General features: G+C 36.0%; 2 protein-coding genes across 2 annotated transcripts; one reads left to right on the forward strand and one right to left on the reverse strand.

Annotated features, from left to right (window-relative positions):
• The first annotated feature begins 3,386 nt into the window (after positions 1-3,386).
• ift22 (intraflagellar transport 22 homolog (Chlamydomonas)) lies at positions 3,387-7,630 on the forward strand. Its single transcript, XM_051696448.1, has 5 exons — positions 3,387-4,707; positions 4,842-4,924; positions 5,020-5,109; positions 5,205-5,407; positions 7,129-7,630. The coding sequence occupies exons 1-5, from the start codon at positions 4,669-4,671 to the stop codon at positions 7,275-7,277; spliced, it is 564 nt and encodes a 187-aa protein (XP_051552408.1). The 5' UTR covers positions 3,387-4,668; the 3' UTR covers positions 7,278-7,630.
• On the reverse strand, positions 7,030-10,746 carry atp5l (ATP synthase, H+ transporting, mitochondrial F0 complex, subunit g). Its single transcript, XM_051696447.1, has 3 exons — positions 10,579-10,746; positions 9,963-10,123; positions 7,030-7,941 (listed from the first exon to the last, which is right to left on the reverse strand). Exons 1-3 carry the CDS (start codon positions 10,628-10,630, stop codon positions 7,843-7,845), a joined length of 312 nt encoding a protein of 103 aa, XP_051552407.1. The 5' UTR covers positions 10,631-10,746; the 3' UTR covers positions 7,030-7,842.
• Positions 10,747-11,394: the final 648 nt, after the last annotated feature.

Here is an 11,394-nt window from a genome sequence, read left to right on the forward strand (position 1 = left end):
AATCCCGCTCTGGGTGGGTTGAGCAGTGGAACGGTGACAGACTGATAGATCTGACAGTAACATAATTTCATTCTTGTTGAGATTTTGTTGCTGAAACCACCAAACTGATTAAAGGTGCACTCAGTAATTCTTAAATATGTAGTCCTGGACTTAGACTGACATCAAGGTGTGTGGATGCAGCATCATTTAAATGCAGTAGTTTTTAGTTACCAATGAAGTTGTAGAAATTCACTTTTGACAGTCAGCCATGAAACATTTAATTAAAGTGTGAATGAAAGTGTCCAATAAAAGAACATTACTGAGATTAAGGGAGTAGTATTTGGCTGGTCATCTGATCCTAACATGTCTGCCCCATGAGTAGACCCTCTCCATGTAGAATAAAACAGCTTTTATAAGGTTACTGATATGACTGGAGTCTTCATCTCAATTCAAAATTACAATTATGTTCTTTAGAAGTAAAACTTTTTAAATAAGGAAACAATACTGAGTGCACTTTTAAACTCAAGTGATATCTGTTTGATATTACAATGTACAATTAATAAATAAAAGGTTAGCTCTAAAGTTTTTTCCTCACTCCATTTCGAATGTTGAATGGTCTTCACAATCTACTACGGACCTGAAGCATGAAGAGAAGACAGAATATTTCCAACAGATCTTTTCAGAAGTTTTCGCTGATTATTTGGTGGTGTTTATAAGTTCAAAGGGCAGGACATACTCACCACTGAACTGCTGAATCAAAAAAATGTATCAGAAAAAAATAAAATAAAATCATATCACTGGACATTGGCAACTACAGCCATTTCTATGGCGTCATTTTTATATCACCAGAACTTGAATATGAAAAAGCCTCTGAATTCATGATCTTGAAAAAAAGACGGGGTGTAATTTGATGTCATCAAAAATATTTGCTGTTAATTTTAAATATTTGAAAATATTTTGTGTGAATTCACCTAAAAAAATTTCAGGTTGTGAAAATCAAGTTTTTATTATTCAAGTGGTGGATTTCAGGTCATGAAATTCAGGTCTCAATATTCAGGTTGTTGAATACAGGTTGAAAAATTCAGGTGGCAAAATTCGAGGATGACATCCGGGAATGCAAGTAAGAGCAAACGAGCATCGAAGCGTCCATCTCTCTCTTGGACAATCGCAAAGCGATGGGAACAGCTCAAAATCATTTTAAATGAATTAATGAATATATACAGTATATTATACATACATAGCAGTAAATATATATAGTCTACATTTTTAATAATGTGCAAAACGTCTTTTCTTTGCTCCTTGGCAATTTACATTTAACGAATCTGCTGAAAAGGCCATTATAATTATTCACGTGCACGCATACATGCCCAGATAACACGATCCCCAGATGATCCATAACACCGGCCAATGTCAGTGGTACATCACCGTAAACATCTCTCATTCAGAAGTTTCAAATGTTTTTGTGTTATTTTGTGGTCTGATTAATTACAAAACGTCTGTGATGATCACGTCTGTATGAATGTAAGAGCTGCTTTTAACTCATGAAGAACACACGAAAAGCGAAAGCAACCGAGGCAGTGTTTATGACTAATGTTTACATTGTAGTCTGCCGGTGTGAATAAAGTCTGTGCTTCATAATCTTATGTGTTGTTTATTGATCAACATTAGTATATACACATACATAATATACTGTAAACTGACATTATAGTGCTTTTTTGTTATTATTATTATTATTATTATTATTATGTTACAATCATGACATACCATAGTCTGGGTCTTATGAACTTATATACATGAATGAACATATGAACATATATATACTGTATTTGATACACAGATAACTGAAATGTCTAAATAAAGAAGAAACAAATAAGTGTTATATCTCTGATCTCCCCCTTCATTGCTGTTTGACTTGGGTGAAATGAAGCCGTGTCACCTGAAAGATAAAACTTTAATGAAAGAAAAATAAAATGTTGGCTCTGGTAAGTAAACAGCAGTATCACTTTTTCAAGATTTATAAACAGAAACCAAACTTTTGCTGGCTTTTGTCACATCCTGTCTGAAAGTAAATGGAATTTTGGTCACAAAGACAGCATGATCATACAGTTATGTTACATGTAACAGGTCAATATGCTCATGCATTACTGTGAATTTTTTATTTTTGGTATATGCACGAATTGAGTGTATAGAAAATTAATATAATAATACCTTATTAATAATAGCTACAGGAAATGACAAAGAATACTTTATAGACCTCTGTATTATTATTAATATATTGTGTGTGTGTGTGTGTGTGTGTGTGTGTGTGTGTGTGTGTGTGTGTGTGTGTGTGTGTGTGTGTGTGTCAGGTTTAAGTGGTTTACGAGGACATTTTTTTAGGTTACAAACTGGCAATTACAAGGTACAAGGGTATTATGCTATAAATGTAGTTTATGAGGACATTTCTAGTGTTCCCATAATTCAAATCACTTAAAAAACATACTAAACGATGTTTTATTGAAAATGTAAAAATGCAGAACGTTTTTTGTGAGGGTAAGGTTTAGGGGTAGGGTTAGGGGATAGAATCTATAGTTTGTACAGTATAAAAATCATTATGTCTATGGAGAGTCCTCATAATGATAGCTGCACCAACATGTGTGTGTGTGTGTGTTAATACTTAAAAGAAAATGTGAGGAAGAAAAAGACTGACATTTAAGGTTAAATGACTCGTGTAATGATCACTTTTGATCTTTCATGCATGCATTACATGCAAAACAAAAGAAACTATAAATAAATACTGCTGTCTAATTTTAGTAAAAGTTACAATGCAAATGCACATATTACAGAACACTTCTCTAAAGTATATAGATGGAGCCCAGATTTAATCGTGAATGTAACGTGGTCTGCCTGAAAAAAAACATAATAAATAAGACACACTGACAAATCATCAGTAGTCTACAAATCTACATATGAGGTTAGACTATCAAGCAGTCCAGACTGATGTAAATAATTAGGAACAGAATGTGTTTTGTACATTAAAAATTCACTATATGTTCATTCAACACTAGTACAAATGTGCAAGAGAAAGTGAAATATAATTATAATAAATATAATAAATATTATCAAACAGCAAAGACATGCAACACACTTACAAAATGGGTAAAGGCTGTTGTTTCAGTCAGCCATCGGTCTGTATTATATAACTTATTTACAGTAGCAACAAGAGGTAGATATCTACCCGATTCATATTACCTTGGATGTAGGCTAATGATTAAACGCACTCTGTTGTTCTCTGAAGGCAGAGAGAAAAATTATATATATATATATATATATATATATATATATATATATATATATATATATATATATATATATCTTTTTCTTTTTAGATTTAGTATTTAATACTTCTCCACTACATTTTTTTTTCTTTCAGACTTGCAGTTAAAATGAGGTAGTTTGATTATTCGTTTCCACTGGTAAATGTCCTTTGCCCATATGATTATGAAATTAGGTTCTTGATGAAACTTGCCATTAGGTGAAGGATCCAATTTAATGATTAAGTTGATCTGTTCTTCAAAACACATTAATGAAACATTATAAGTATCCCTAAAGTATACCTTTTTGTTTTTTGCACAATGTTGTTGTCACAGTTGTTTAAAATGACTTCTGAGGTTGCGACTGTCCGAGAGAGATAGATTACATCGATGCTCGTTTGCTCTTACTTGCATTCCCAGATGTCATCCTCGAATTTTGCCACCTGAATTTTTCAACCTGAATACTGAGACCTGAATTTCTCGACCTGAAATCCACCAACTGAATAATAAAAACTTGAATTTAACAACCTGAATTTTCTTTTAGGTGAATTCACACAAAACATTTTCAAATATTTAAAATTAACAGCAAAACATTTCGATAACATCAAATTGCACCGAGTCGTTTTTCAAGATCATGAATTCGGAGGCTTTTTCAAATTCAACTTCCGGTGATATAAAAATGACGCCATACATTTCAAAGAATACAGGCGTAACAGATTGGAAATAAATTCGTAGCTATATTGCCCCCTGTTGGTCACTTTATTATCTGACAGTGGGTGTTTCATATAAAGTTGCTCATGAAGAGCACGAAGAAAAAACACCAATATCTTGAGAAACTAATTGTCTAATCAAACTAATGTGATTATTATTTCTACTAGACTTTTGATTTCAAATTATTGTCACCGCTGATTTATATATTTACAATAAATAATTACAAGCACACCTAAAAGGAGAAAAGATCACGTATGGAGTCTATTCCCCTTTCTCTATTGACTTCACCTTATTTCTTTTCAATATAATCTGTTTCTGTACGTTTTACACAGCCTTCAAAAGGCTGATTTATCCCGTTTAGGACGCAGGGAAAGAAACGAATCTGCGACGCTAGTTTTCCCTACTGTGTAATCGCCTTGGCAACGACATGTTTATGTTAGCCGTGAGCTATTTACCACGAGCTTCATCTAGATAAATATATATCTGTAGCAATATTACATTTTTCAGACAGCCCTCAAACTTTAACCAAGAGTTTTACATTTCATTCATTTTTTTATGTCATACACAAGAAAAATGCCAAATCGTGTTATAACCCTTGCTCGTCAGTAGCTAGCTCGATAGCAAGGTTGGCCAGCAGGACACGTCAAAAGTTTCTCGCATTGCGTTTTTATTTCGATACTTTAAGATGTTCAAGGTGAAAATACTATTAACTGGACCAAGCGAGGTAAAATATTTTACTTGTTTCATCGTGCGTAGCATGCGGTGTATCTTTGTTTATGTAGATTACGGATTATTAAATGCATGCACGCAATATCCACTGGTCTGATAAAAATTCAAATCAGCTTTTTATATTGACAGTGTGGGAAGACAGCACTAGCCAATTTTCTCTCTGACACAACAGAAACAATCGGAGCTGATTACAGCCCAACACAAGGAGTAAGGTGGGTTTGAAGACAGTATCGCTTCAAATGTAAATGTTTAGGCTGCATGTACTAAAATTAATTTGGTTGATTCTCAAATCTTCTGTCTTCTTTAGAATACTTGAATTTGAATCACACAATCTATCCAATGGCAACAAAAATTCAGCATGTGAGGTGGAACTATGGGATTGTGCAGGGGATTTCAAGTGAGTTGACAAAATATACAGTAGACCAAGAGATTGAAATTGTCAAAACAATTATCACTTTTTCTAAAACTTCATTTAATATTGTTTGCACAAAGGTTTGAATCGTGCTGGCCAGCTTTGATGAAAGACTGCAATGGGGTAGTTATTGTATTTAACCCAGATGTGCCCAGCCATCTCAAGGAAGTCGAGACCTGGCACTCTACATTCATCTCCTCACAGGGGTTACTGGAGGCCCAGTGTCTACTGATAGCACACCATAAACCAGGGAGTGGGGCTGATACCACCCGTCCACCTTTAGGTAACTTAACATCTCTTGACAATATTGCATCAGATCTTAAGATTTCCAAGAATAAGTAACTTAAAGGCTGGTTAAAGGGATAGTTCACCCAAAAATGAAAATTCTCTTATCATGTACTCACTCTCATGCCATCCCAGATGTGCATGACATTTTCTTCAGCAGAACACAAAGCTTTTTATAAAAATATTTCAGCTCTGTAGGTCCATACAGTGCAAGTGAATGGTGGCCAGAACTTTGAAGCTCCAAAAAGCACATAAAGGCTGCATAGATTTAATCCACAAGACTCCAGTGGTTTATTCCATATATTCTGAAGCAAAATGATAGGTGAGGGTGAGAAACAGAACAAACTTTAAGTCCTTTTTTTTTTAAACTGTAAATCTCTTTTGACCAGTCCTGACCTGTAGGTGGCAATATGCACGAAGAATGGGAATCGCCTAAAAACAAAAGAAGAATGTGGTAGTAAAAGTGAAAGTGGAGATTTGTTGTAAAAAAAATAAATACAAAAAAAAAAAAAAGGACTTAAATATTGATCTGTTTCTCACCCACACTTCTCATATCGCTTCAAAAGATTTAACCTCTGGAGTTGTATGGATTATTTTTATGCTGACTTTGTGATTTTTGGAGATTCAAAGTTCTGGCCACCATTCACTTGCATTGTATGGACCTACAGAGCTGCAGTATTCCTCTAAATACCTTTGTGTTCTGGCATGGCATGAGGGTGAGTAAATATGAAAGAATTTTCATTTTGGGGTGAACTATTTCTTTAAAGGAATAGTTCACCCAAAAATGAATATTTGCTGATAATTTACTTACCCTCAGGCCATCCAAGATGTATCTGAGTTTCTTCATCAAAACAGAATTTAAGATTTTTAGGATTTCATTTCAGGCCTCCTACTCTAAACAATGCAAGTGAATGTCCTCCATTTTTTGACGGTCCAAAATGCATATTTAGGGTGCATCAAAATAATCCGCTCATGAGAGGGATGATGTAAGCTCGTTGGTAAGGTCACGCGTCAGGTGGAAGCGCGTCATTGTTTACAACAGAAACTTGCACAGACCACAGACCAAAACAATTTCAAAACAATATAAAATACAATTTCCAAATAATAATAATTAAACAAATAAAAAAAAATGTAAACAATGCTTCCTGACTCCTCCACGTGACGCGTGACCTTACCAATGAGCTTACGTCATCCCTCTCATGAGTGCGTGTCACAGAGATGTACGGAAGCGAACATTTGTAGTTAAAAAGTGTGTAAGTATTGTTGTGTTTCTAAAAATAATCAATCGTTTGCATTCAGAAGAACTTTATTTGTCGACTGGAGTCGTGTGGATTGTTTTGATGCACCCTAAATATGCATTTTGGACCATCAAAAAATGGAGTACATTCACTTGTATTATTTAGAGGAGGAGGCCTGAAATGAAATCCTAAAAGTCTTAAATTCTGTTTTGATGAAGAAAGAAACTCGGATACATCTTGGATGGCCTGAGGGTGAGTAAATTATCAGCAAATTTTAATTTTTGGGTGAACTATTCCTTTTAAGACCTGCAATTCTTGTTGCAGCATCAGCTCTTATTAAGGTGCTTTTGAGTTTAAAATTTAATCCAAGTAGAAAATCCACTATTTTCTTTTAAATGTTTTATTAAACACAAAGTTGCTTATGGTTAAAATAATAATACAGTTAATAAAATAATCAATTTAATTAACTCTCCCCATATAGCCACAAAGCTAAGCAAACTGCCTCTTATTCACTCAAACCTTGAGGAAGAGCCTGAAGATGTTCGACAGGAGTTCCGCAAATATTTAGGAAATGTTACTCGGATGCTATCAGAAAATCAAGAACGTGAAGAAATGTCAATTATTACATAATTAGTATTTTTTGAACCACACTAAATCTAAATTACACATGTGCTTTATAACTTTTGTAATATTTTCCTGTTAATCTGGAGATATAATTTCTCACAATGTTCAACACTACACAACACCACAATTGAAATTACTTAATCTGGGACAATTGCACCGGTTTCCCTGATGCTTTCATTTTTGTATGAGTTTAAGCACAGAGGAAAAAGAATTTTGAAGTAGAGTGGTTATTTAGTGAAGTGCATTCTGTAAGGACTGAGCTTTGCTTGATTGTCTACATATGAAAATCAGTGTGATATAAGTGTAACAAGTATGCATACATACAACTTCAAATGAATAAAATAAAAATGAGCAATGAACAGACGAAAGTTCAACGACATTTGTATTCACTGTACCATCACTCTGTGTACACTAAAATGTTACTGCAAGCCCACTTGAATTTAAATAAGCATTTCAGTTGTTTATTCTTTAACAATATTCATTTATTTAGTTCCTGGATTCCAAGAATTCAAATAGTGAAGGGAACAGACAAATCTCAGCAAAGAAAACAAGCAGAAAGTACAGTCCACCTTTATACATCATAGCCTATAATGCCTCCCTTGCCAATGATCTCCCCAATGTAGAACCACATCAGAACTTCTGTAGCGACAAGTCCATTCCTTAGAGCATCCTGTGGAGATATTTGGAGATAAAGCTGCAATTAATAGACCAAAATAACACATAATATAAAACATCTTGGAATTAATTATAAGCTGGTTTGTCAGTCTTCTTTTAAAGTTAGGGTGCTTTCACACATGGTACGATTGCTTGGCCCAAACCAGAGTTTGTTTCCTCCCCCCTCCACCTGCTTCCGTTGGTCTCTGTTCACATCATATAATTTGGATCCAAACCACGGTCCGATTACAACATCAACATGAGTACAAGCGGCAGCTGTTTACCACTGTAACTAGGCAACAACTCAAGAAGACATCAGCTTTGCTGTGTTAAAGTATTCATCTCTTTGGATTTACCACCAAAACTTTACATGCACAAAATTATAAATTATGTTTGTCTGCCACAGATGCATTGAATGTCCAATGATGTGAAGAATATTAGCGTTTTTTGCCGCGAGCCCGTGGATGCGTTGCAAGAGATGTGAAGAATGTGAGCTGCTCTCTGAAGGGGATTTATTTGGACACAGGCTGGTATGAGAAATTCATTACCCCATAATAATTGCCTGCAAAGACGTGAATTTTACATCATCAATAGAGGTTCACTCACGCAATTTGGTACGACTGGGTTCATATTAGCTGCGAAACACACTGGAGTTCACATGAACCGTACCCCAGACCACCTTTACAAGCGGACTTGGGTGCGCACCCGAGTTCAGAAACAGCGTTCACACCACCCAAACAAAACAGACCTTTGTAGCTCCAAAAATCACATAAGGGTGTGTTCACACTTGTAGTTTGGTTCTCTTGGTCCAGACCAAAAAAGAAAATTATACATTTAGTCCTGGTTCGCTTAGCGTTCACACTGGCATTTTTAACACCGAACCTAAAGATACGAAACAAAAGGCATCAGGAAAAAGTCACAACCTGATTGGACAGCTTTTATGACGTATATTTTGCAACGCAACTTGCCAAACATCCAAAACAGTGCTGGCTGCTGGGCGAAATGTGCTCGTTAGATTTATATATGTATATATGGTGGTATTTTTACCAGCTGAGAACAAACGAAGAGTTAATAAAATGTGTAAAGGAGTCAAAACAGCACCAGGAATTCCTCCGTTGCACACACAAACGAAGACATGCTGCAAGGACGGCTGACGGCGGTTCTGACACCTGTACCGAACTGTAATGGGCAACATAGCTCCTATGATGAGAAGAACCAGGTATGCTTGAGGTCAGTATTAGGCAAATTACTTCCTGTTTTTGGTCCATTTAGACGTCTTTGGTCCATGTTGCGTTCATATATCAATCGAACCGCACCAGAGTTCGTTTGGAAGCGGACCGAGACCCACTATTCAGGCGGACTCGGTCCACTTGTTTGGTGCACACCAAGGTTCGGATGGCAGCGTTCACACTTGTTCAAATGAACCGCACTAACAGAACTATCGCACCAGAGTTCGTTTTAATCTAACCAAAAAATAGAAGTTGTCCACTAGACTCCAGTGGTTAAATCCATATCTTCAGATGCAATACATCAGGTGTGGGTGAGACACAGATCAAAATGTAAGTCCTTGTTTTACTTTAAATCTTATGTTACATCTGAAAGTCACATGTAGTGCCTGTTTAGTTTCACTTTCACTTTCACATCTGAAAGTGAAAGTTAAAGTGGAGATTTAGGGTAAAAAAAAGAAAAGACAAATATTGTTCTGATTCTCACCCACACCTATTATATTGCTTCTGAAGATATGTATTTAAACACTGGAGTCTTATGGATTACTTTTATGTTTCCTTTATGTGATTTGTGGAGCTACAAAGGTCTGATCACCATTCACTTACATTGTATGGACCTACAGAGCTGAGTTATTTTTCTAAAAATCTTTGTTTGTGTTCTGCTGAAGAAAGAAAATCATACACATCTGGGATTGCATGAGAGTGAGTAAATGATGAGAGAATTTTACTTTTTACTGACGATTATATGCCAAGTCTCACAAAATAGGTCAATTATGAAATGACAACTAGCATGTAAAACATGCATACTGACCCTGACTGTGGTCTGACCGAGCCGTCCTGACTGGAAGCCCTTGAGGACATCCTGGACACCACTGATGGCCTTGGGGATCTCGGCTGGGGTGGGTGGCACAAGCTCTACGCGGGCGTAATACCAGAAAGTTGCCAGTCGGGGCTTGGAGTAGCTCACGGCGGCTGAAAAACAGAAATATAAATTATTCATCTCAAACATTAGGCAATATAGGAGGCTTTAAAATGTAATTCGTAAAGCAGAGACTAAATGAATAAGAAAGGCACGATGAGATATCTAAGTTTAACAGAAGTACGCATTAAAAACATATAACACTCTATTCTGGCACTGTCAACTTACTGCAGTAGGACGAGCTCAGCATTCAGAACAAATTACCTAGCTCTAGACGAGGCAGAACGCTAAAACATTAACTATTAATATTTCTGTGTTGCTGGTCATTTGCTTGAATCCAGAGTCAATGCATTATTACACTTGTGTATGTGGTAAATGTCATGTTTAATCATGATTTCCTCGTTACTGCGGCCTTCTAGTCCATTACGGAAATCAAAAGCATGCAGCTCTAACAACTTCTTATACATATATATCTTCTCCAACTTAAACAAAAGATTAATATTCTTACCGCCGACCAACGTTGGTACTTTAGCCACAAGTTTCTGTACTGCCTGGGCCATGATTTGTGTCGCTGTGAAGGTTTATTCGCCGTCCACAAGGGGAGACCCTTCAATGAATGTCACCTCCAGTGAAGGACCCCAAAACCGAGGAGGCAGAATGTGTGCCTGATGTAAATTTTTAGCATGCCTGCAAATACGTCTAAATACATGATAGAATGTTGGACACAAATGTTACAGTTTTTATTAAAAAACGGGCTGCTAACAGCCCGTTTTTAATGCTTACCAAGGTGCCAGTACTGCTGTGTTGGTAGACCTTTTTTCAGTTAATTAAAGCGTGTCACTTGCATCACACACAACACAGGCCTATGCCAAATATACAATACTGTGTACAAACTGTTGCACACCTGTTTCCTGTTGCAATGTGGCTAAAGGAATATTCCGGGTTCAATACAAGTTAAGCTAGATCGACAACATTTGAGGCAAAATACTGATTACCTCAAAAATACATTTTGACTTGCCCCTCGTTTTCTTAAAAAATAAATAAATAAAATGGTTCCACTAAAAAAAAAATCAAGGTTCCAGTGAGGCACTTACAATGGAAGTGAATGGGGCCAGTTGGTAAACGTTAGAATACTCACTGTTTCAAAAGTGCAACAACAAGACATAAACAATATGCACATGAACATGATTGTAGTGTGATAAAATCACTTCCTAACCTTTTCTGTTTAAAATATATCCAATTTTACAACTTTGTTGCCATGACGATGTGATGTCAACAAATCCTAAAACAACTTTACAGCTCAAATAATACATGGGTTTCAACA

This window comes from Myxocyprinus asiaticus, chromosome 4 (assembly GCF_019703515.2).
Source record: "Myxocyprinus asiaticus isolate MX2 ecotype Aquarium Trade chromosome 4, UBuf_Myxa_2, whole genome shotgun sequence".
NCBI classification, from domain to species: domain Eukaryota; kingdom Metazoa; phylum Chordata; class Actinopteri; order Cypriniformes; family Catostomidae; genus Myxocyprinus; species Myxocyprinus asiaticus.

What these genes read in the sequence shown, in the direction of transcription:
- ift22 (XM_051696448.1), top strand. Translation starts at nt 4,669, where the DNA reads ATGTTCAAGGTGAAAATACTATTAACTGGACCAAGCGAG. An exon ending in TATTAACTGGACCAAGCGAG is followed by an intron (nt 4,708 to 4,841) that starts GTAAAATATTTT and finishes TTATATTGACAG; the next exon opens with TGTGGGAAGACAGCACTAGC. An exon ending in AGCCCAACACAAGGAGTAAG is followed by an intron (nt 4,925 to 5,019) that starts GTGGGTTTGAAG and finishes TGTCTTCTTTAG; the next exon opens with AATACTTGAATTTGAATCAC.
- atp5l (XM_051696447.1), bottom strand. Translation starts at nt 10,630, where the DNA reads ATGGCCCAGGCAGTACAGAAACTTGTGGCTAAAGTACCAACGTTGGTC. An exon ending in AGTACCAACGTTGGTCGGCG is followed by an intron (nt 10,124 to 10,578) that starts GTAAGAATATTA and finishes TCTGTTTTTCAG; the next exon opens with CCGCCGTGAGCTACTCCAAG. An exon ending in TCGGTCAGACCACAGTCAGG is followed by an intron (nt 7,942 to 9,962) that starts GTCAGTATGCAT and finishes ATATCTCCACAG; the next exon opens with GATGCTCTAAGGAATGGACT.